Source organism: Hippopotamus amphibius, chromosome 13, assembly GCF_030028045.1.
Source record: "Hippopotamus amphibius kiboko isolate mHipAmp2 chromosome 13, mHipAmp2.hap2, whole genome shotgun sequence".
Classification (NCBI taxonomy): Eukaryota; Metazoa; Chordata; class Mammalia; order Artiodactyla; family Hippopotamidae; genus Hippopotamus; species Hippopotamus amphibius.
The window spans coordinates 37,188,280-37,212,276 of NC_080198.1; the positions used below are offsets into that span (position 1 = coordinate 37,188,280).

General features: G+C 58.4%; 1 protein-coding gene across 4 annotated transcripts in view; it reads left to right on the forward strand.

Annotated features, from left to right (window-relative positions):
* The window catches only part of CACNA2D2 (calcium voltage-gated channel auxiliary subunit alpha2delta 2), a 136,274-nt gene extending 114,037 nt beyond the window's left edge, over nucleotides 1–22,237 (forward strand). The window contains exons 6-39 of one of the 4 annotated variants that reach the window (XM_057706118.1): nucleotides 961–1,102; nucleotides 4,268–4,399; nucleotides 4,592–4,649; nucleotides 5,353–5,403; nucleotides 5,537–5,636; nucleotides 5,751–5,909; nucleotides 6,146–6,253; nucleotides 6,352–6,430; nucleotides 7,003–7,052; nucleotides 7,241–7,330; nucleotides 7,539–7,610; nucleotides 7,824–7,898; nucleotides 9,114–9,188; nucleotides 9,268–9,339; nucleotides 9,427–9,498; nucleotides 9,606–9,667; nucleotides 10,595–10,671; nucleotides 11,882–11,902; nucleotides 14,760–14,820; nucleotides 16,876–16,973; nucleotides 17,195–17,285; nucleotides 17,393–17,455; nucleotides 17,602–17,705; nucleotides 17,989–18,087; nucleotides 18,180–18,268; nucleotides 18,455–18,502; nucleotides 18,736–18,807; nucleotides 18,911–19,063; nucleotides 19,207–19,259; nucleotides 19,379–19,434; nucleotides 19,557–19,683; nucleotides 19,795–19,904; nucleotides 19,992–20,074; nucleotides 20,193–22,237. In XM_057706118.1, coding sequence (XP_057562101.1) covers nucleotides 961–1,102; nucleotides 4,268–4,399; nucleotides 4,592–4,649; nucleotides 5,353–5,403; nucleotides 5,537–5,636; nucleotides 5,751–5,909; nucleotides 6,146–6,253; nucleotides 6,352–6,430; nucleotides 7,003–7,052; nucleotides 7,241–7,330; nucleotides 7,539–7,610; nucleotides 7,824–7,898; nucleotides 9,114–9,188; nucleotides 9,268–9,339; nucleotides 9,427–9,498; nucleotides 9,606–9,667; nucleotides 10,595–10,671; nucleotides 11,882–11,902; nucleotides 14,760–14,820; nucleotides 16,876–16,973; nucleotides 17,195–17,285; nucleotides 17,393–17,455; nucleotides 17,602–17,705; nucleotides 17,989–18,087; nucleotides 18,180–18,268; nucleotides 18,455–18,502; nucleotides 18,736–18,807; nucleotides 18,911–19,063; nucleotides 19,207–19,259; nucleotides 19,379–19,434; nucleotides 19,557–19,683; nucleotides 19,795–19,904; nucleotides 19,992–20,074; nucleotides 20,193–20,333 — 2,943 coding nt within the window. In that variant the 3' untranslated portion in view covers nucleotides 20,334–22,237. Of the gene's footprint in view, nucleotides 1–960; nucleotides 1,103–4,267; nucleotides 4,400–4,591; nucleotides 4,650–5,352; nucleotides 5,404–5,536; nucleotides 5,637–5,750; nucleotides 5,910–6,145; nucleotides 6,254–6,351; nucleotides 6,431–7,002; nucleotides 7,053–7,240; nucleotides 7,331–7,538; nucleotides 7,611–7,823; nucleotides 7,899–9,113; nucleotides 9,189–9,267; nucleotides 9,340–9,426; nucleotides 9,499–9,605; nucleotides 9,668–10,594; nucleotides 10,672–11,881; nucleotides 11,903–14,759; nucleotides 14,821–16,875; nucleotides 16,974–17,194; nucleotides 17,286–17,392; nucleotides 17,456–17,601; nucleotides 17,706–17,988; nucleotides 18,088–18,179; nucleotides 18,269–18,451; nucleotides 18,503–18,735; nucleotides 18,808–18,910; nucleotides 19,064–19,206; nucleotides 19,260–19,378; nucleotides 19,435–19,556; nucleotides 19,684–19,794; nucleotides 19,905–19,984; nucleotides 20,075–20,192 lie in introns of all 4 variants that reach the window. The other 3 variants (XM_057706117.1, XM_057706115.1, XM_057706116.1) reach the window with 3 other exon arrangements.
* Nucleotides 22,238–23,997: the final 1,760 nt, after the last annotated feature.

Genomic DNA, 23,997 nt, shown 5'->3' on the forward strand with positions numbered 1-23,997 from the left:
TCTGCCCCTGCCTCACCTGGGTCTCCATCTCTCCTTGCCTCCCCATCTGGCTTTTCCCCGTCTTCCCCTTCACTCTCTACCTCCATCTTCCCTTCCCCCTTGCACACCTGCACCCATGCCTGCCCACCCCCCCCCCTCGGCTACAGCATCAACACTATAGTCACAGACCTGCTCCTGCCGGCCTGTGATGGTGGGCGGCGGCACACGGCGCATGCCCAGCCTGCCCGGCCCGAGAGATGCCGTAATTGGCACCTGTCAGGCGGTGGCAGCTCATTTTAGAAAGTCAACGGGGGCCTTTATGGTCCTGCTGCTAGCAGGCGCTGCAGGCCCTCCTTCTGGAGGTTACCAGGTCTCAATGCTAGCCCCTACCGCAGCCCAGCTCTCCCCAGGACTCCCCCCTCTCCAGCTCAGCCCTTAGAGCCCCCCTGCTGCGGGGGTGGTGCCCCTCCCCCAGATGGGGCTAAGGCCCTCTCCCTGGTGCCAAAGGAACTCCATGCATGGGATGGATGGGGCCAAGCTGGGGGGTGTACGTCACAAAGCTCTTGGGAGGGGGTGCCGAGGCCACCCTGTGATTATACAAAGCAAGTCCTTGTAAGCAGGGGGTCCGCAGCCCGCTACTTCTCTCTGACTCCAAGATTTGCCTCCTTCGCTGATAATTGGTTTTCAAGGATGTGGGGAAGGGCTTGGTTTGATTTTGGTTTGAAGTTTGGGTTTAGCAAATGTGGGGATGGTGAGTGGGGTGGGTAGAGCAGGTGGGGGTCACAGACCTCCCGGGACCCCACGTCCCTCTGTCCCTGTGTCTCTCCGTCTCTCTCTCTGTCTCTGACGGCAGCAGTCTCTGATTCTGAGATGCGCCTGTCTCCTGTATTCTGCACAACCCCCCCACCTGCAGTTCTGTCCAGCCCCACTCCACCATTTCCCAGCCCTGAACTGCCATGGTTGGGGGGTCCCTTTCTACAGGATGACCCTGAGAGGGACGACGTGGAAAGGGGATCCAAGGCCAGCACCCTACGACTGGACTTCGTCGAGGACTCAAACTTCAAGAACAAGGTCAACTATTCATACACAGCCGTGCAGATCCCCACGGACATCTACAAAGGCTGTGAGTGTGCCGCGTGACTGCGAGCGGCCCTCCGCACCCACCACGGGGCAAGGCCAGGTCCCAGGCGCCCAGCCAGTGCCCTCCCCCTCCAGCGCCTACACCCAAGGTCATACATGCTCACCGCTCAGACCTGCCCACGCACAGGCATCCAGCCACTCTCAGGCCCAGCCTCACGCGCTCAGCAAGGTGCAGAACACCGAGCCTCTCACCTCTGTGCGTGCACGGTCTCCTGCCCGTGTGTCCACACACGCCCACACCAATGCATGCACACAGTGGTTCCGCCACATGCTGGCCCAGGTCCCCACCTGTCCCCAAAGCAGCTCCTCCGCATCCTCTCCCATTCCCTGGCCCCATACAGGAAGGGTTGAGGAGCTACCACATCAGATGGACACAGGAATTGGGAAGTCAGGGAGCAACTTCTCAATCACAGATACCAACCCTGTAGCACCCCACCTCCTTCTCCTTGGTGGGCAGGGGGAGGTGGAGATGGGGGTCAGGGGGATTGGGTAGAGGGTGGTTGAGATTCCAAGCTCCAGGGACAGGGTAGCTTTGCACAATGGGGAAACCAGATCACTACAGCTGGAAGGATTTTAGTCAGACATGAGGATGAACGTCCTGAAGAACTTGGGAGGTGTAGGGAGAAGAAGCCAAGAGTCAGACACTGAATGGGGAGCTCTAGCTGTAAGATTGAAGGCCCCAGGATCTCTTGGTTCTGACATAATTCTGTGGGCACCTACAGGATAGCCTCAGAATCCAAGGGGCCTACTGGGTGGGGGTTCTTGAAGCAAAGGTCCCAGAGCTTCTGGGTGGTGTTCAGAAAGCAGGGAATCCGCCAGGGTTCTCAGGGAGGCCCCCTCCACCTTTAGGGTCAGCCAGGCCTTCTGGGGAGCCTCAGACGGGGGTGAGGGTGGATGCCCCCCAGCCCCTCCAAGGGCCACCCGCAGGCCACCTGCCCGAGCCAGTCGAGGGGCACTATCGCAAGCAGGCACGCTAATTAAAACAGGAGCCACACCACCCTCCCCAGTCACCCCTCGCTACCCACACAAATGACATTTTATATATTTTTTATTTACTGTGTCACTTTTAATTAAATCTGTAATCGCCTGCCTGAGGGGGCATGGTCCCCGTTTCCCAGCTCAGAGTGATCTGCGCGTGTGGGCACGCGCGTGTGGGTGTGTGCATACGGGGCTGAGTAGCACGCCCTCTCCATGGGGGAGGGGTGCTATAGTATGTGCATTAGCGTGTCTCACAGTGCGTGTGGGAGCGTGCGTGTGCTCATGGATACCCGCAGGGACAGCCCAGCTAGGTCTCCTCTCGGCCCTTGACCTGAGTCAGGGACGACCCCCTGCCAGCAGCAGCTAGAGGGGCTCCCAGGACGGTCTGTCTGCTCTAAGCCTGTCAGATGGGGAAACTGAGGTCCAGTGAGGGGTGGGACCTGCCAGGCAGACTCTCCCAGGGCAGACAGTACTGTGTGAAACATTCGAGAGCCTGACTTTATTTTTTCCTTAAAGAGAAAAATAGAAATTGTACAACTCACTAAGTTTCTAAATTAGGAACAGGACCATAGCATACTCTTCAATAGGCACAGCCAACGCTAGAAATGTGTTTTGTGTTCACATTATGGTCAGTTAAGGGAAGCTGCAGGGCCAGAGAGAGGGGAGCGAGAGCAGAGGGGGAGGATTAGGCGGCAGACAAGACGGCAGAGGCCCCCCAGTCTGGAGGGAGAGAGCAGGGGGAAGCATGCCCCGGAATACGTTGGCACCCCCTAGGCGGTGGGCGGAGCATAGAGCATTTGTACCTTAAATCACAGCTCTGGGAATTCCCTGAGGAATTAGGGCTCCGCACTTCCCCTGCAGGGGACACAGGTTCCATCTCTTCATCTGCTCTAGGGGTTTCTTCTCTGAAGAGAAGAGTGGAGCCTTTGGAAGACGTTCTCTGGTTCTTGTTTGGGGAGTTGATCTTTGGGCAGAGGTGATGGTATCAGGGCTCCACCAGGGAAGAAGAGAGGTGGGAGAAGTTGGAGGAAGAAATAGCCCCTAGGGGAGGGAGTGCAGTACAGAGGCCTGGTAGTAGCAGGTATCCAACTCCTGCTGTTTTTTCTGAGTGCTCCACACGGAGAGATGGGTACCCTGCACATGTGTTATACACACACACATTGCGGAGATTTAGGGCTGTCCTGAGTTGCAGGGGTGGGGCATAGTACTTAAGCCATCCCAAGTCTCTGCCCGGGTTAAGGGATCTACAGGCTGGAGTCCATCCATCCTAGAGAAGAAGCCTTGCTCTGTGAATGTGTGTGTGGGGGGGGTGGGTCAGGCCAGGGCGTCACATACGTGCAGCCACAGAGGTTAGGGGAGAGGGAGGGTGGGGGTAACTTGTGGTGGGGGGTTGTGAAAGCAGGACCCATTGGTGTCCTCCTATAGGGGCAGAGTGGTGTACAGGTGTGAGCGTGGGTGCCCCTGTGCCCATGGCAGCAGTCAGGCTGTTGGGGAGCTGGGTTTGGAGGTGAGGGGATACACACCTGGCTGAAAACCCAGAGGGTAGGTGCAGGTATGCCTGTTGTATACCTGCATGCGGTGTGTTGTGTGCACATGCCAGTATTGCCGCAGGATCATGGCAGAGCCCCTGCCCCTCCACGAGTCCCCACCCCCACCCTGGCCTGCTCCTGGCCCCAGTTGATTAATCATGGAGCTGAGTGGCTTCCAGCTTATCAGGTACCTTAATAGCTGAATAATTCCAGCCCCATCATCAGGCCCTTAATTGCTTTCTTGTGGCTGCAGTCCGGAGTGCATGCTGAGTGGGTGAGCTCCCAGGGGACCAGCCGCAAGCTCCAGGCAGCAGGCTGGATGGGTATCCTGGCTCATAGCTCCCTGCCACCTGGGTGGCCCCTCTGCAGGGGCCACAGGCCACAGCTGCCCTGCCTGATCATGTCAGGCCTGGCTGAAGGGTAGGCTGAGCTGTTTCTTGGGAGGGGATGATGACCAGGGTGTCTTCCTGGAGGAGCTGGTGCAGCCCCAGCTGAGCCCTAGGAAGTGAGGGAGACCTGGGTAGGCAGAAAGCAGGTGAGGCTTTCTAAGTGGGAGGCACAGGTGTGGGTGTCGTTGTGGTGAGGTTCAGTGGGGGAACAGCCAAAGCGCTTCCCACCCCAGCCCCCTGCTTCCCCCGTAGCCACTGTCATCCTCAACGAGCTCAACTGGACAGAGGCCCTGGAGAATGTGTTCATCGAGAACCGCAGGCAGGATCCCACACTCCTGTGGCAGGTCTTCGGCAGCGCCACAGGAGTCACTCGCTACTACCCAGGTGGGCACCAGCCCATTTCCCCAATCCACTCATCACCCTATCCTCCTCCATCTCCCGGCCCCCTCATCCTGGGTCATGTGGGGCAGGATGGTCACCTTGTCGGTTGCAGGTGGCCTGGCCACTGCTGCAAGGCCTGCTACCAGGGCTGGGCCCTTCCCTGGCAGTCCCCAGTCACCTCCTTTCCTCCCACAGCCACCCCGTGGCGAGCCCCCAAGAAAATCGACCTGTACGATGTCCGAAGGAGACCCTGGTGAGCGAGCAAGGAGGGGCTGGGTAGGGACACCCCCTCAGCTCTCCCACCTGCTCCCCTCCCTCCCAATATCCAGGCCTCCACGCGGGGTGCAGCCAGCTCTATCCAATTTTCATTTCACACATCGTTGCCACTGGAAAATGGATCCCAGCACCCAGGCAGGCTTCCCAGCTGCCTCTGCGCCCCATCCACTACCTGGCATCCACCCCCTCAGGACTGAGGGATTGGGCCAGTGGAGGTTCCCAAGGGTGGATGTATCCTCTGTGAGGTTGGCCAGCCCCGCCGTACCCATCTGAGCCCTAGACACCCCTGCCTTCTGCTCTGCCTCTCCTGCAGTACTCCATGGCTCCTCCCCTGCCACCTGTTCAATCCCACACGCAGCTGTGATTCTGCCCTGGGCGCCTCCACCCGGGTCAGGGGAAATGACAAGCCACTGAGGCCATGGAACATGCTTCCTGTCCTCTCTCTCAGTCGTCCGCTCACCCCTCCTTGGGGTTGTTCATGTGTTGGGGGAGCAGGTCACTCATGTCACAGGCAAGGACTGTCTGTTTTATGAAATGTGGTATCCTCGGTGCCTAGAACCCTGTCTGGCCCATGCCATGGATGCTCAGTAGAAACATGTTGAATCAGTATGTGGGTGAAGGAAGGAAGAACTCACAAGGTCCCAGTAAGGTTGGCCCTAACTGAGGCTTTTCCTGGGCAGGTATATCCAGGGGGCCTCATCGCCCAAGGACATGGTCATCATCGTGGACGTGTGAGTGAGAGATGCTGGTGGGTGGGGTGGGGGCGGGGCTAGGCACTAGAATTCGCTGCTGGGGAACAGCATGGGGGAACAGCAGGAGGACACCTGAGGCCTACCAGGCTCCTCCGTGACCCCCCGCCCCCAGGAGTGGCAGCGTGAGCGGTTTGACCCTGAAGCTGATGAAGACCTCTGTCTGTGAGATGCTGGACACGCTCTCCGATGACGACTATGTGAATGTGGCCTCGGTGAGTGCCAGAGGCCGCAGGCAGGCAAGGAATGGGTCACTCCCTCCCGCCCCATGCAACCCCTGCCTGCCTGGGCCAGCCTGAGGCCACTTACCACCCTCACTGTCCCTGCAGTTCAACGAGAAGGCGCAGCCTGTGTCATGCTTCACACACCTGGTACAGGCCAACGTGCGTAACAAGAAGGTGTTCAAGGAGGCTGTGCAGGGCATGGTGGCCAAGGGCACCACAGGCTACAAGGCCGGCTTTGAGTACGCCTTCGACCAGCTGCAGAATGTGAGCCCCCTGGGTGGGCAAGTGGGTGGCCGGGGACAGGCAACGGCCCTGGCTTGGTGACACCAGGGAAATCGAGACAGATGGCCTTGTTAGCGCCCAACAGGCAGGTCAGGCAGATAGCACCGTCTGCTGGAGGGGAGGAGGGCCAGAGGGCCAGGCCCACTCTGGGGAAGGAGACCCGCCCCTGGACCGGGGAGGGGCCGAGAGCCGCCTGACCCGACCCTGCTCCTGCCCAGTCCAACATCACGCGCGCCAACTGCAACAAGGTGATCATGATGTTCACGGACGGCGGCGAGGACCGCGTGCAGGACGTCTTTGAGAAGTACAACTGGCCCAACCGGACGGTGAGGCTTAGCCCAGGTGGGGGCTGCCCTGGCCTGGCCCAGTGCAGGGCGGGGCTGTCCTCTGGCAGCCACGGCAGTTAACCTCAAGCCCCAAACAGGTGCGCGTGTTCACTTTCTCCGTGGGGCAGCACAACTACGATGTCACACCCCTGCAGTGGATGGCCTGCACGAACAAAGGTACCTCGTCCTGGCATCGCTGCCATAGGGCCTGCCCGCCGTGTCCTGCCATCCATTGGGTTGGTGGTCCACCTGTCCTTCCATATGTCCAACTTTCCGGCTGCTTGTTCATCCACTGTCTGTCTTTCCATATATGTAACTGTCCATCTGACTCAGCCTCTTTCTGCTCATCTGACTGTCCATTGTTCATCTGTCCCCAGCTTGTCTGCTCCTGCGTCTGTTTGCTGGTCAACCCATCTCTCCATGCAATGGGGCCTGGCCCCCAGGTGGACTCTGAATATCACTGCCATCCTAGAATGAGGGACTTCAGGCCTCAGCCTCCTCCTTTCATCCCAGTTCTCCTTCCTTTACACCCCCGCACTCACAGCCCCTTCCATGTCATTGGTCCCATTCACAGGGTAATGGCAGGGAGCACTAAAGGGACATGAGTTTAGGGGAAGTGACTCTAAAAAGAGGGGTAACCTGAGGGACAAGTCAGGGCTGCAGACACAAACCAGCGGACAGGGCCGCCTGTGCCGTGGATCCCAAGCACCACCATCCCAGGCCCACCTCTGTCTCCCTTTCCCTCACAGGTTACTATTTTGAGATCCCATCCATTGGTGCCATTCGCATCAACACACAGGTGAGACTGTGGGGCGCCCCCTGCTCCCAGCCCCTTTTCCTTGCTTCGCAGGGACGTGGGAACCGTGGGCTGCTGTGTGATGAGAGCGCCCCCTGGTGGCTTATTGACACATGGGGCGGCAGGACAGGGAAGATACAGTGGGAGGGGCAGACTCATGACCCCCACTCCTGCCCCCACCCCCTCCCCAGGAATATCTAGACGTACTGGGCAGACCCATGGTGCTGGCGGGCAAGGAGGCCAAGCAGGTGCAGTGGACCAACGTGTATGAGGATGCACTGGTAAGGCCTCGGGGCAAAGAAGGGGCGGGGCCAGTGACCTTCCCCCGAGAATGTGCCCCCAGGGTCAGGTCCCATGAGAGCCCCCTTGGGGTGGTGAACCAAACAGAGGAGAAAGAGAGGTGACCTGTCCCCACGCCCCTGCTCTGAACACTTAGTGTGGGGGCATGGCTGGCCACAGGAGTCACCTGTCCTCCTCCTCTCCCTTCAGGGGCTGGGGTTGGTGGTGACGGGGACCCTCCCTGTTTTCAACCTGACGCAGGATGGCCCTGGGGAAAAGAAGGTGAGGTCCCCCACTGGGAAGGGGCTAGGCATGCCTGGGGAGAGTTGGACATGCCTGTAGCAGATCTGGGGTGGAGGAGGGATAGGCAGGCGTGTAGACGGGACAGGGGCAGCTGCTTGTGAGAGCAGCTTGAGGCCATGGGCATGGGCGGTTGGGCAGAGTGGCTCCGCCGTGGACTTGAGCCCATTTCAGACCCCCTGCCTCTTCTCCCAGAACCAGCTGATCCTGGGTGTGATGGGCATCGATGTAGCTCTGAATGACATCAAGAGGCTGACTCCCAACTACACGGTGAGTGTCTACCTGCCCATCTCCCTGTTCTGCCTCTCATGTGGGCACAAGCCAGGCTCAGGGGAGGCTGATGGGGATTCCAGCACCTCCGTGGAGTCCTTCAAGTTCAGGCGGTCAGGGAAGGCTTCCAGAGGAGGTGACGGTGGGCCTAGAGTTGGGATCGGCAAACTCTCTGTAAAGGGCCAAACTGTGAATATTCTAGGCTCTGCCAGCCTGAGTACCCATACTCACATTCAGTTCTGCTGTATTGAGAAAACAGCCAGAGACAAAACATAAATAAACGGGCATGGCTATGTTCCAATACAGTTTTGTTTGTGGATACTGAAATTTGAATTTCAGATAATTTTCACATGTCATGAAACAGAAATTCCTCTTTTTCAGTCATTTAAAAATGTAAAAACCATCCTTAGCTCACAGCAGCGGGCCGGATGTGGCCCATGGGCCCTAGTTTGCAGACCCCTGGTCTGTCACATAGGCAGGAGTGACCTGGTTAGAAAAGAGGGGAAGGCGTACCTTGGAGGCAAAGGGAACCCTCTGGGCAAAGGCCTGAAGATGCAAAACAGAATCATAAGCCAGGGAAGGGGCCAGATCAGTGTGGCTGGCCCAGGGCCTATGGCAAAGGGAGTTTGGGACGTGCTTGTGAAAGGGGTGGGAGGTGTGTGTCAGCATGCTTAAACCTGAGCCACATGAAGGCCCTGTGTCATTGGCCTCCATGTGCAGTGAGAAAACTGCCTCAGAGAGGTAAGGGGTGAGTCCAGGGTCCTGCTTTTCTTTCCCTTCCACCTGGAAAAGATGCCCTAGGTAGTCCAAGGGTACACTCATCCCCCTGCACTCTACCAAGATGGGGACCAGGAAGAGGCCATAGTCTGGAGGGGAGGGGAGGGGAAGGCAACAGCAGCCCCGTGGGGCCAGTGGAGGTGGAGAGGTCCCCCGACCGATAGCCCCATGAGAACCAGGGGGAAGGGCTGAGAAGGCCAAATCACAGGAAGGTCCCACAGAGCTGGCCAGCATGGGCACCAGCCTGCTGGGCTTGGCTTGAGAGGTAGGCTTGGGGCCATGTGGCATGCGGGGGGCCCTGGCCCGGGCAGGCAGACAGCACCCCCCACACCCCCACCCCCGCCCAGCAGCACGGAAGGCAGGACAAGGAAGAGCGCTGGAGCCCGGGAAATCCCTGCCCAGCCCTCCCGGCCCTAAGCCCCCTATCTACACCCCCAGCTTGGAGCCAACGGCTACGTGTTTGCCATTGACCTGAATGGCTACGTATTGCTGCACCCCAACCTCAAGCCCCAGGTGAGTCAGGTGGGCGGCCTGCAGGTGGGGGGTAAACCCTGTGAGAGAGACTTTTGACTTCCTGCCCTGCCTCCCCTAGACCACCAACTTCCGGGAGCCTGTGACCCTGGACTTCCTGGATGCAGAGCTGGAGGATGAGAACAAGGAGGAGGTAAGGAGAAGAAGGGGAGGAGGGGTGACGGGGCACCCCGAGCAGAGAAGGGTAGGGCCCTGCCCTTCACGCCTCTGGCCTTTCCAGATCCGCCGGAGCATGATCGATGGCAACAAGGGCCACAAACAGATCAGAACACTGGTCAAGTCCTTGGATGAGGTGAGACGGTGGCGGAAGGGGGACAACAGGTCGTGGTGGACACCATCCTACCCCCCACTTCACCCCTGCCTGCTGCCCCAAGGACCTGACCCAGCCTCTTCTCCCAGAGGTACATAGACGAGGTGATGCGGAACTACACCTGGGTGCCTATAAGGAGCACCAACTACAGGTGAGTGGGGCAGGCGGGGCAGGCGGGGAGGGGCAGGGCAGCCCCAGAGCCCAGAGCCTGAGCCCAGCTGCCCCTCCCTCCCCCACCCCCATCTGCCAGTTCTCAGCGGCTGTGACCACGATCGCAGTGGAGCCCCAGCAGCCAGGGCTGCTCACGTCTCACCCCTGGGTGCTCAGTCCCCAGGGGTCTCTCACTGGCCCTTCATGAATAAGGAGCATCTCCTGGGAGTGCAGGGTGGAGACATGACAGTGCATCTGATCTCTCCCCATGCCCCACCACCCTCTCTGCATCCCTCCCGCGGGAGACTGTATCCCTGGATGTCTGCATTCAGGATGTCATCCTCAGCACATTCACTGGCCTGCTCGCAGCAGTCATCACAGCCTCAGAGCGGGTCCCCTTGGGGGTCAGGCCCAGTCTGTACAGGCTGGCTGTCTTCTGCATGCCCCAAGACCTTGCCAGCCCATGACTGCCCCTCCCTGTGTTGGTGCCAGCCCTGCTTTTATCTGGATCTCATATGGCCTGAGTCTCTGGGGATTATGGACCCCACTCTCATGGCAGCGCCCCCACCCCCACCGCCTAGCTCACTGACAGTGTTCTGCCCCTTGGGAGTGTGCTGCTGGCCAGATGGAGGAGGCTGGCTGGGCAGGTGGTGTGTTGGGACAGGCTGCTGGGTGAGGGGTGGGATGGGGATTTGCTTTGGGGCTGGGAGTTCTGAGGCCTCCGGGAGAGTTCAGGAAGGGGAGGGTCCAGGCCCCTAGGCCGTGAATCTCCCACAGCTTACCAGGGAGAGGTGTCACTGGTGGTCAACGGAGGGGTGCCACAGCCTGGGCCTCTCTACCCAGCCCCAAGGCCGTGGGGAGGAGGGTGCCAATGTGGCCCACCTCTCCCCAGCAGTGACCTGTACTCCTCCCCTCCCCTCCTCCCCAGCCTAGGGCTAGTGCTCCCGCCCTACAGCACCTTCTACCTCCAAGCCAACCTCAGTGACCAGATCCTGCAGGTCAAGTGTAAGTGGCCTGGCCCCTGCCTGCGCCCTGCACCCCCGCCTCTGCCCCCACACCCTGGCCGGCCCCAGGCAGCATAGCCAGCCGCTTGTGGCCAGGCGGCCCCTCCTGCCCAATCTGCCCACCCCCCAGGCACCCACAGGCTGGGGGACCGGCCATCGGAAAGTCTGTGGAACTCTGCATGCTTGCCTTTTCTCAGATTTGGTTCCAGACCATTCTCTCATGGTTTCCGTTGAGGTTTTTGTTTTTGATTTCTCCTACTCCGTGTCTTCCCTCCTTAGCCTGCCTCCCCCACACACCCCTGGGGGCTGAGTTCTTGGAAGACACCACCTCCTCTCATCTCTCCTGCTCCCTGTTCCCTGCGCAGCTCCCTCCCCCTGTGGCGCCAGGCCCGGGGCTCTCCCCACTCTGCCCCCTCTTCTGCCCCCCTCACTCATCCTCCCTTATTTTCCTCCTCACCTCCTCTCTCACCTCGTGCCTCCATCACCTTCCTGCCCCCCTTACTCTCTCCCTTCGTCCTTCCTCCTTTCCTCCCGCTCCCTCTTCCTCTTCCCTCCTCTTCCTCCCTCCTCTTTTCCACTCCCTGTACCCCCACCTTCTCTGTCTCCCTCCCTCTCCCCGCTCTTCCTTCTGCTCACTCCCTCCATTTCTCTGTCCCACGTTCCCTCTCTCTCACTAACCATTCGGCCTCCCTCCCTCTCTTCTCTTACACTCTCCTCTCTCCACCTTTCCTACTTCCCCTCCGCTCCGCTCCTTTCCTCCCTCCTCCATCCCTGCCTCCCCTACCCTCCCTGTCTCTCGCCCTTCCTCCTTCCTTCCCTCCTTCTCCCTCTCCTCTGCCTGTGGCTCATCCCTGCATGTCCTGCTCACCCTGGGCCTCCCCCGAGAGGCCTCCGGAGCCTGTAGCCCCGCCTGCCCGCTGCCCGAGGTCACTGGGAGGGAGGCTGGGGCTCCGGCCCCACCGGGCGCCCCCCACCTGCCTGGCCGACTGGGGCTCATCTCCTTTGAGTTTTCTCGCTCTCTCTTTCTCTCTCATGTCGTTTTTTGCAAGAAGTTTCCTTTCGGTATGATGATGAGACACAATATTTTCATTCAAACAGCCATTGAATAAAATATTGTTTGTGCCCCTCCCCTTCCCCTCCCCCTTTTCGTTTGTTTTTGTGTTTGTGTTGTTTTTGTTTTCCTCGCTTTCTCTCTTGGTGGACTGTCCCAGTGCCAATCAGCAAACTGAAGGGCAAGTATATTCAGAACCAGTGCACCCTCCTCTCCCCACCCCACCCCCTGCCCTCACGCCCCTGCTTGCCCCCCTCCCTGCCCAGGACCAGCCAAACCCCTGCTCTCCAGGGCTACCCCCCCAGCATCCCCTGGGCTCCTCTAGTTCTTGCCTTTCCTCTGATCCCCAAACCTCTGTTAGAGCCAGCAGTCCTTTCCCCTGGCCCTGCCTGCAGGGTGGTCCCCGGCGTGTTCTAAGAGCTCAGGCCCTCTCCTCATCCTTCTTGCTCCCTCTGGGCAGGCCTCTGCCACCACCCCCCCCACCCCACCTTCTCTGTCCCTCCAAGACAACTCAACAGTGGGGACAGGGCTAGATGCCTCTCTACCACCTCCCACCCAGCAGGGCAAGGGGCCTGAGATGTAGAGGGTAGATCAGTCCTCAGAGGGGCTTATATGAGGCTTCCTCGGGCATCATTCTCCCTCCTCTGATCTCTCTGGTTTCTCTCCAGAAGCTGGCAGCCCTATCAAGGGGAGACAGAAGGCTTTGGAAGCCCCATACCCTGACCCTGGGTCAGAGGGGCAAGATAGGGCAGCAGCCAGGCCACCAGGAGAGCAAGGCAGACCTGGCGCTGGCCTAGGTGCTGAAGCCCCTGTTGCCTACCACCCCCGCTGCTCCTGGTGACTTTGCTAAGGCCCACTAGCCAGCCCTGCCCTGGGGTGCTGGCTGCTCCTGGGGAGACGGGTCAGGTATGGGGAAGGTGTTCCCCTGGGAAATAAAGGCAGACTCGGGGCCCCTGGGCCTGGCTAGGAACAGAAGGGGATCTGTCTGGACACCAAGGGCCAGCAAAGGAACTTAGAGGGAATCAGGCTGGGGGTGAAGAAAAAGGTTCTTGCTCTCAGAGGCACTTAAGCCAGAGACTTCAAGAAAAGGTAGGCAGTGAACGCACAGGCCCTGGCAAAGAACAAAGGGAGTGAGAGAGGACAGCGCACAAGAGTCTCTGCCTCTGATGCAGAGCAGCCCCTCCCACGGAACACCTAGGCAGATGGGGCATGGAGAGCCATGGGGAGATGTCCTGTCCCCAGTCCCCAGGGGGAAGCAGGCCTCCCAAAGAAGCCTTAGTGGCCCTGTCCGGCCTAGTCCAGCAAAAGGGATCCAGCTGGCCTGGGTGGAGGTGGAGGACGTGCCCTACTCCCACTCGCTTGAGTTGTCTTTTCTGCCCTCCCACGCCCCTCCCAGTGACCCCAGAAATGCAGGGCCCTGGTAACAACGACAGCCATAGCAGAGTCTCCCTTGCTGCCCGCCCACCTCTTTTTCTTTCTCCTCCTTCTCCTCTCCCCGCCCCAACCCTTCCCTGTCGGCTTGTGTCCAAACCCCGCCTCACAGTCCTATCAGAAAGCAGCAGTCCAACCAGTGACTGCCCGGCACCTCCAGGCACCCCAAGTCCCCCCGCCCAGAATCTTGCAGTGCATTGTGGGAGTATTTTGGAACAGGGAAGACCCCTCTTCTGCAAAAACAAAGCCCTGGGATAACAAAGAGATCGGAATCCAGGGACTTCACTGGTGGTCCAGTGGTTAAGATGCCATACTTCCAATGCAGGGGGCGCGGGTTCAAACCCTGGTCGGGGAACTAAGATCCCACATGCCATGCGGCAAAAAAAAAAAAGAGAGATGGTAATCTGGGTGAAAGGATGGGGAGGTGCATTGCCCAGAGTGTGAGAGCAAAGGGACACCTCCCAGATGCAGACCAGCAAGGTGGCCAGTCCAGCTGGGCAGGGAGAGGCCCCAGAGGAGCCCTAGTAGCCACATCCCCAGGTGCACTCACAGACCTACACAGGGACTATTGCACACATGCGCACATGCTTACACACTCATGCAAACACACATACTCACATACACATGCTCTCACTTGCACATATATGCTCATACGTATGTGCTCACTCTCATAACGTACAGGCCCAATTTGTGGATCCCTCAATAGCACCCCATGTCTTCTCTGGAGCCCTCAGCTCCTCCCCTGCTGCTCTGAGCCCAGACAGGTCCTAGGAAGGGTAGACCAGACCCAGCTCTTCTTCCTCACCTGCCCTCATGCCCCTGGCCCAAGAGGGCAGGTGTTCAGGTTCTAGCAGCGCTTCTGTGCCCTCCCAGCTCCCAGACTCTCCTCCCACAGTGTGGGAACATTCGAGGATCTCCCCTTACCCAGCCTCCTACCCCAGGAAAGACCACTGGACCCCCACAATGCACTGCAGCCCACCCCCAGCTGCCCACACCGTCTCTGGTTGGACTGTCTGTGCTCATGAGAAACCCCCTTGGTTTGGCCATGTTGATGCCTGACACGGAACAAAAGCAAGACCTACCAAAATGCAAACAGCTACAGCAAAGAGAGATAAAAATCCGCAGCCAAAAGCCAATTCCCTTCCTCAAAGTCTCTTTGGAGGCAAAGGAAGCTCAGCATGCGGTTTTTTCCATTACGGATGTGATAAGCAAGACTGGCGCCTCCCCCAGACCATGCATATATATAGCAGTGTGTGTATATATATGTGTGTGTGTGTGTGTCCGTGTATATGTGCTATACAGCCGTATGGAAGCATATACAGCCACGCCAAGGGACTCACTGCCGACAGAGGACCAGGCCTGGGCAACATATTGGCTATAACTGCCCTCCTCCTGCGATGCTGTAGTCTCCACAGGCCCTCCACCCCTTCCCACCCGCCCCTTCTCTCTGGCTCGAACTTGAACGTGGAAGTGGCGGGTTTCCTCTTTGCTGGTGTCTCCCTCCCTTCAAGCCACCCTCTTCCCTGTCCCTCCAGCCCCGTTAGCTCTGAACCCCTGGTCTCCCGCCTCCCCAGCTCCCGCCGGATAACCCCCCGTTTCTGTTGCAGATTTTGAGTTCCTGCTCCCCAGCAGCTTTGAGTCTGAAGGACATGTTTTCATTGCTCCCAGGTAGCTTGCGTGTGGCCTTGCTGAGGTGTCCTCCCCCCACCCAACCTTCCTGGCCCCGCCTCCTGCACTGCTACCTGGAGCTGTGTGTGTCTGTGTCCTGTGCAGTGTCACCCCACCGTGCATAGCCCCGTATGTGCGGCCATGTGCATACCCGGGCCATGTAGCCGCACCAGGCAGCGGTGGCCAGCTGCCCACAGCTTCTGCTCCCACCAGGCCTCGGGTGGGAGGGCTCTGGACACCCCGCTGACCTCTCCTGTCCTCCCAGGCTGCCAGGAAGGAGCCCTTTCTGCCCTGAGCCGGCTGTCCGCAGCACACCCCCACTGGGCAGCTGCTGCTCTGGTTTGTGGTGCCTCCCTGCCCCACCCTGCACCCATCCTTGTCCTGTGTCAGTCAGTGTTTGTGTGGGTGTGGGGACCGAGCCAGCCAGAGCCCCTGTCGGCAGTGCCCCATCTAGGTGTAGTGGCTCACTGAGGATGGAGGGTAGGTACAGGGAAGAGGGGATGGAGGCTGTGAAGAGCTGCTCTGGCAAGTAAGGGACCAGTTCCCAGCACAGGCCTGGGCCGGACCATCCCTGGTGTGCAACCTCGTGTGCACACCCTCTGTCTGTTGGCCCACATCTGAGGAGGCCAGCGGGCCCCCAGGTGGTGACGCCCTCCCCTGTGGCCTGGGCTTTGCACGAAGGCAGGTGGGTGCAACAGACAGAGACCCACGGGCACTCTCAGGCACCACAGGGGGCTCTGGACACTCCTAACCTCCGTGTGTGCACGTGCGTGCATGCACCCACACAGTTCGCTGTGACTCTCTGTGGATGTGTGTTTGTATTTGTGAGTCATCGTGCACATCTGTAAGAGTCCAAGTATAAATGTGGGGTGGCCGTGTGCATTGGTGACTGTGGGCATGTGTGAAAAGGCCTGTGTGGCTCACAGGACCCTGAGGGAACTCTGAGGGGCAGAGACCATGTTATCTTTGGCACAGAGAGCTCAATAAATGTGTGTTGGGTGTGTGTAAATGTACATACCATGTGAGGGGGAGGGACTGCAGGTGACTTGTAGCCCCAACATAGCTGTATGGGTGTCACTCTGAGTGTACCAGGTGTGTCCTCCACACATAGATGCTCAGGCTGTGTACTGCACCAAGGCCCTGGGAGCAAGTGGGGACTGAGATCCAGTCCCAGGTGCCCTCACCAAGCGGTGGGTCCTAGCACAGCCTCGGGAAGCAGAGCATTTAAAAAATTCCCACAAAGTTGCTGCCATGCAAGCCAGTGGGGAGGTTTCTGGTGGCAGGGGTGTGGATGAGGGATTAGGAGGAAAGATAAACTCCATCTACCAGGGTAGCAGGACTGCTTGTCGCGACTTCCCCGGGAGCAGAACCCCAAACAGATCTCTCTGCTCCCCGCAGCCCCTACTGGGGGCTCAGACCCAAAGTCTGAGCCCAGCGAGGACCTTGAGGAGGTGAGGGATTTGCCTTTCCACCTCTGGGGGGAGAGCACTCCAGGCAGAGGGAACAGCCAATCCAAGGACGCACGTGTTCACACCAACTTCCTGACACCCTCTGTGGCATGAAGAAAAAAAATTAAGGCGCAGGGAGCTTGTGTGAGTTGCCCAAAGGTACATAGCCAGGAAGCAGCAGGATGAAGTCTTAGATTCACTAAGCCAGTGTGGGGACTCCACCCACTGTGCCCATGGAACGCTACGGCACACAATTGGGTGAGTCAGCCATGAGGCAGTTCCTGGGACCTCCCAGGTGCACCGTTCGGCTCCAGCTACACAGGAGAGGTGGAAGGCTCTGCAGGGCCATTCCCAGAAGGGAGAACCTGCTTGGGTGGAGGAAGCAGACCCTCATTCTCTGCTTCCTCCACCCAAGCATGTCAGCTCTGCCCCTATTCAGACCTAGTAGCCTGCCAGGCATATAGCTGCTGCAGCCTGTAAGAATACACATGCCCCTACTTGAGGCCTGGGCTTCTAGGCGAATGGCCAGGCAGGCCTGTTGGGAAGCCTCAACTATTGCCCTGTGCGGCCCCCCAAGCCCACTCTTCTTGCCCCTCCCCACCCCCAGAGAGTATTGCAAGGACCTGAATGCCTCAGACAACAACACCGAGTTCCTGAAAAACTTCATTGAGCTCATGGAGAAAGTGACTCCAGACTCCAAGCAGTGTGAGTGCCTGGTGGGGCAGCCGGGTCTGGGCAGTGCCCAGGCAGCAAGGGGGCAGCCCAGAGGAGCCCAGAGACTGGGCAGGTGTGGAAACATGCAGGCCCAAGCCAAGGGCAGGTCCTGGGCCAGGTCACAGGAAAGGCTTGGAGCCTTGGGGGTAGCGGGGAGAATGGGCAAGGATCCAAAAGAAGATACTCCCTCCACCCCAACCCTCCTGTTCCAGGCAACAACTTCCTTCTGCACAACCTGATCTTGGACACAGGCATCACACAGCAGCTGGTGGAGCGCGTGTGGCGGGACCAGGATCTCAACACGTAGGCACCACCAAGCCTGTGGGGGCAGGAGGCTGGGATGGGCCCAGAGGCCCTGGCCCTGCCCTGCAGAAAGTAGGTCTGTGACCTCATCTCCCTGCTGCCCCCAGGTACAGCCTTCTGGCGGTGTTTGCCGCCACTGATGGTGGTATCACTCGTGTATTCCCCAACAAGTAAGTGACCTGCCCTACTACCTGACACGCTGCCCCTTCCTGAGACCCTGCCTGTCCCGCTGCCCAGAGGCCTTCTTGCATCTGCTGAGACCATTGCTCCCACAAGCCACCCCTTCCACCAGTCTCTGCCTGTCTTATGTGACCAGGGCAGCTGAGGACTGGACAGAGAACCCTGAGCCCTTCAATGCCAGCTTCTACCGTCGCAGCCTGGATAACCACGGCTATGTCTTCAAGCCCCCACAACAGGACGGTAAGTGTCCTCCCAGGTGCACAGCAGCAGGTGGGAAGCTGAGGTTTCCCTGTCTGCTCAGCCAGGGCTAGGCTCTGCTCTCAAATATGAGGCTGGCTGCCCGAGACTGGGGCAGATAAAAAGAGAGGGCTAGGCTGTGCCAAACGCTATGCTCTGCTGGGTGCTGGGCGCTTAGGCTGAGATCAGCCTTGGCTTGGGCTCCTGGGCCCAGAGGGCCCAGCATAGAGTGGTCAGTGTGGCTGCCAGCCCCTACTCCTGACCACCCCACCTTACCCACCCCCAGTCCTGTTAAGGCCGCTGGAGCTGGAGAATGACACGGTGGGCATCCTCGTCAGCACGGCTGTGGAGCTCAGCCTGGGTGGACGTACACTGAGGCCAGCAGGTGAATACTCAGGGCAGAAGTGGGGAAACAGACAATGGGCAGTGTGCTGCCCAGGTAGGTGGGCATTGATGGCCCCTTACTCTCCCCCATAGTGGTAGGCGTTAAGCTGGACCTAGAGGCCTGGGCTGAGAAGTTCAAGGTGCTAGCCAGCAACCGTACCCACCAGGAGCAGCCTCAGAAGGTATTTGGTCAGGGATGAGGGCAGTGAGCCCAGCAGCACCCGTTCTGGAGTCCCCAGGAACCCCTACTAGTCCTCCCACTCAGAGTGGCTCTGATGCCTATGGGGTGGCAGGGTCCCTGATGTATAAAGGGTGATGGGAGGGGAAAAACTGGTGGGCACTTACGGTCCTTGCTCTGTGCCCAGCAGTGCGGCCCCAACAGCCACTGTGAGATGGACTGCGAGGTGAACAACGAGGTGCGTGTGCCCTGAACCCTAGCTTACCCCACTCCTGGACACCTTAGTCCCATCTGCAACTCCTGGCCCATCCCTTAGCCAGTGGATCTCAACATCCCACCCTGACTTCACAGTTTTACCAGAACTGGGGGGAAAGTTGCTCCCTCCACTCAGCCACTGGACTACCAGGTTCTGGGGAGGAAAGGCTGGACTGGAGCCCCTCTCCATCTGCCTCCCCCTTTCCCACCTCTCAGGACCTGCTCTGTGTCCTCATTGATGATGGGGGATTCCTGGTGCTGTCAAACCAGAACCATCAGTGGGACCAGGTAAGGGTCAGGAAGAGGGTGGAAGGAGAGGGTCCGGGTTTGAGCCTTCTGGGGGTATGGCACTGCCAACCCTGTGACTACCACTCCCTCCCGGCGTCCCCAGGTGGGCAGGTTCTTCAGTGAGGTGGATGCCAACCTGATGCTGGCACTCTACAATAACTCCTTCTACACCCGCAAGGAGTCCTACGACTATCAGGCAGCCTGTGCCCCACTGCCCCCAGGCAACCTGGGTGCTGCACCCCGGGGCATCTTTGTGGTGAGCTCCAGCAATGCCTGGCCTGGAGATGGGGGGGACTGGGAGACCTGCCCACAGACGACCCCCCACCTCTAATAAGAAAGCTGGGGGTAACCCAGGTCCAGGGGCAGCAGTGGGAGCCCATGCCACTCTCTCCACTGCAGCCCACCATTGCAGACTTCCTTAACCTAGCCTGGTGGACCTCTGCTGCGGCCTGGTGAGTCCCAGGGGGATGTGGGAGAGGGAGGGTACTCCCTGGCCAGGAGGGCTGGAAAGAAATGGGGCATGATATTGGCCTCTGCTGACCACTCCGACTTGGTGACCCATGCCCTGCAGGTCTCTGTTCCAGCAACTTCTGTATGGTCTCATCTACCACAGCTGGTTCCACGCAGGTAGGTAGGGCTTTGGAGGCCCCTCCTCGAAGCCCCTCCCCAATCTGAGACCAACTCCAAAGGGAGGGCGGGGCTTACCTCAGGGTGTAGGGGTGGAGCTGAGGCGCTCTGGACCCTGGCAGACCCCGCGGAGGCCGAGGGGAATCCCGACGTGCGCGAGAGCAGCTGTGTCATGAAACAGACCCAGTACTACTTTGGTTCGGTAAACGCCTCCTACAACGCCATCATCGATTGCGGAAACTGCTCCAGGTGCGCGCGCGGAGCTGGCCAGAGGGGCGGGGCGGGGCCGAGGCTGCAGCGGGGCGGGGCGGGGCGGGGCGGGGCGAGCCTCAGGGCCCCGCCTTTCTGTGCTACCTCCAGGCTCTTCCACGCGCAGAGGCTGACCAACACCAACCTTCTCTTCGTGGTGGCCGAGAAGCCGCTGTGCAGCCAGTGTGAGGCTGGCCGGCTGCTGCAGAAGGAGACACACTGTATCCTGCCCGCGCCGCTCCCCGCCCCCTCCCGCCCCGCGCGTCCCCTCCTTGCCGCCGCCTCCTTGACTCCCCACCCATGCCCAGCGGACGGCCCGGAGCAGTGTGAACTGGTGCAGAGACCGCGGTACCGGAGAGGCCCACACATCTGCTTCGACTACAACGCCACGGTGAGGAGGGGGGCGGCGGCCTCGACCTGCAGCTCCCTCCCCCAGGGCTAGTGCGGCCGTGCGCGCCCCCTGCCCGCCCCGCCCGGGCCAACCGGCTGCTCCTCGTCTCTTCCCGCAGGAAGATACCTCAGACTGCGGCCGCGGAGCCTCTTTCCCGCCGTCGTTGGGCGTCCTGGTGTCCCTGCAGCTGCTGCTCCTCCTGAGCCTGCCTCCCCGGCCGCAGCCTCAAGTCCGCGCCCACCCCTCTCGCCGCCTCTGAGTGCCCCCTCCCCCCACCAGGCCTCTCCGCCGCTCTCCTGCTCCCTCCCCCCACACTTCTCTCCTTAGAGCCTCGCCCCCTCCCTCACTGAAGGACCTGAGCGCGCTTGGCCCCACGAATCTGCGCCTTGGAGTGGGGGGTCCCGAAGGAGGGCGCCTCAGGTCTTTGGCCCCCAAGCCACGTCTCGCTGCTGAACTATCACAGTGTCCCCAGACCCCTCATTCCCACTGGACTCACCCACCCCCGAGGGCTGGGCCAGGGAGGCCCCAATACTGGTGCCAAACCAGGCCTCCAATGCCTGCCCTGCCCCGAGGCTCCCTTTGTGTAGGAGACCTAGGCTTTGCCCCAGCTGGACTCCTCTAACCTGGCCCTTCTCCCCACCCGGGACTAAATCCGGGAGTCATGGAGGAAATTGAGATGGGCAGTTTGAGGTCTGTGCATCCCAGCTTAAGTCCTGGCAGGAGAGAGGTCCCGGGGCAGCCCCCAATGAGCTCCTGCCTCTCTCAGGCATACAGCCACCTCCCCCTCCCCAAGCCCTGCAGGTGGCAGGACAGTGACAGTGACAACGGCTAAAACACAACCCCATACACACCTGGAGCCCTGAGGGCAGAAACTGGACTCATTAGACATACCCAGGAGGACACACACAAACACTGACATGCACAGACACAACAGACACACACACACCATGGAGTGGGGTGAGGGTGTGGGCTCACAAAGCCTTACATGGGATGAGGGGTTGGTGGGAGGGCTGGCATGTACACGCTCCATCTCCTGCTCACCATCCACCTCTAATCTGACCTGTAACCCAGCTGATCCTCCGTCTCTAAAGCTGAATGTCAAACAGTGCCAAATGCTGGGGCAAAGGGTGAAGACCCCTCTGTCCTGCCCTAGCCGCCAGTGTCCCCTAAATGCCCCTGACCCTGCCAGGTGCTCACTGTAACCATTTCTCACTAGTGTCAGGACCCCAGTGGGACCACATGCCACTGCCTGCACCCCTCAGCAGAGGAACTCTCACCAGACATCACCCTTTGCCTTAGCGGGGGTGACTTGATCACTCCTAGCTGGGTCATCCCACCCCCAATCTGGCTCTTATACACTCAGGCCTGTCTCCTTCCCACTCACACACACACTCCCTGGCCAAACTGCTCCTCCCTGCTGAACACATGCTTGCACACACATACACACATATACACACTGTGCACACACAGAGGCTGGGCCTGGGAACATCTCTTCACACCATTCATTCTGGTCATTTCCCCCAAAGGCATCCCAGCCTGGGGGCCACTGGGGGACTGAGGACAGGGGGATGTGGCTGTAGGGCTCAGATGGACTGGGAGGAGGGGGGGAGGGTAATGCATTAATTAATGGCTCCGTTAATTAATGTCATGTTGCTTGTCGCTTTCTCAGTGTGTGTGTATGGTCCATGCCCGCTGCTGGTGCCAGGGTGGGCACCCATGCTGTACACCCAGCCTAGATGCCAGCCATGTCTTGCGGGGGCGTGTGTGTAACTGTAGTGTAGTCAGGTGCTCAATGGAGAATATAAAAATAAAAGAATCAAACATATACAGAAAAATTAATATATATTTTAAGTTTAAAAAACAGAAAAGCAGACAAAACAATCCCCATCAGGTAGTTGTCAAACCCCCAGCTGGGTCTGATCCTTCTCATCACCCACCCGACCTGGCTGTCCCCTCACCTCGGGCTCGGGGGAATCTGTGGGGGACTGGGGGGCCATTTCCTTTTATCTGCCCTTTTTTTTGGTTCTATTTTGTACAGACAAGTCAGAAAAACAACAGCGACAAAAAAGTCAAGAAACTTTGTAAAATATCATGTGTGTGATTCCTTGTAAAATATTTTCAAATGGTTTATTACAGAAGATCAGTTATTAAATAATGTTCATATTTTCACTTCAAATGGTTCCAATACACTGTGTCTGCCCCAGAGTGAGGATTGGGTGGCTTGAGCACAGGTGGCCATGACCTCAGAGCCTCACTTACTACCCAATTGGGAGTGAAGGCCACAGCAATCCAGGTCTCTGATGGATGGAGGGTGTGACACTTCCCAGGCCTCCTAAGTGCCAGATCCTTGACATCCTTTGTTTCGTATAATCTCAAAAGTCTCCAGGGAAAGCAGTCTTAAAAAAAAAAAGTCTCCCAGAGGCTCAAGGCGAAGACTTTGGAAGGAAGAAGATGGAGGTGAGATGCAGGCTTCTGGCAATAGGATCAGACAACCTGGGCCTAGTGGCCAGGTCCTCCACGTGGAGCAAAGAGTGAATACCTGGCCCAAGTCCATGAGCTGGTGCTTGAGGGCCAGTGCTGCTGTCTGGAGGAAGCCACTGTCTGGCCCACTCACAAGCATGATGGCTGCTCCTTCCCAGCCCAGGGGAGGCCACTGCTGCTCACACTGGAATACAGCTCTGAGTCCGTTTCAGCAAATCCTCTCGGGCCTCCCTCTGGCAAACCCTACACCCTTGTTCATTTTAATCCCAACTCTCTTAACAGTCGACCCTAGTCTGTGTCCTTTGAGTTCTATTCAAAGAAAGACATAACCACCACTGCAGAGATTTCCCAGTACTGCTGACACTCACTCTCTTACAGTACACACTCCACACTCTGCACTCACCCGGCTGAGTCCTCACCACAGCCTTAGAGTTGGGTACTAGTTTATCTCTATACCGCAGATAAGCAAACTGAGACTTAGGAGAAATCCCTTCTCCCAGATGCAAGAAACCAGCAACATTTTTGGAAATGAGGTGGCCTGTAGCGGGGGGACCTTGGATGCTGAATAATTTAAAGAGGGCATTCCAGGCCTTAGTGAAGACACCTTTCCTCACCCTCTGCAAGGGTTGGCCACAGAGCAAAGCCTAACTAACAACCCCTGAGGCAGCTCCCATGCTCCACAACAGCCCCAGAGGTCCTGGGGTAGATCCGCCATATAAAATACAGAACATCCAATCAAATTTGGAATTTCAGATAATCAAAGAATATTTTTTAATATGTTCCCAACATTGCATGGGACATAGCTATACTAAAAATTGAAGACATGCTTATACTGAAAAAATATTCGTTGTTTATCTGAAATTCAAATTTAATTGAGTGCCCTGTATTTTCACTTGCTAAGTCTGGCAACCCTATCCTGGGGTGGTATCCAGCAGAAACCCAGACCCCAAAGATAAAGGATAGCAACATCTTTTGTGATCTGGAAGGTTATCTACATGTCAGCAGTTGTACTGAGATCAGTGGCAGAAAGAAAGGGATTCTGCACTTTATAAATGTACATTGTCATATAATTATTTTAATTATATGCACTTTTTTTCCCATTAGGACCACTACCACCTCTTATATGCACATTTTTTTTAAAGTAACTCAATATACACACACACACACACACACACACACACACAGTTTTGCACAGGACGCAACCTGCCTGAAGCCACCGTTGCAGTGAGGCAGAGGCCCAAGGCCAGCCTGACCCAAGTTTGCCCAGAGAGACCTCTCTTCATCAGGATCAGCGATTGACTTTGGTGAGGAGGAGGGTCGCTGAGAGAGGCCCAGCCTCACCCCTTTAGGGGCTGGAGACCCGAGTTCCAACGTGGACTTCACTTCACTTGTAACAAAGGCAGCCTGGGCAACACACCCAGGGTGGACTGGCATTGTACACC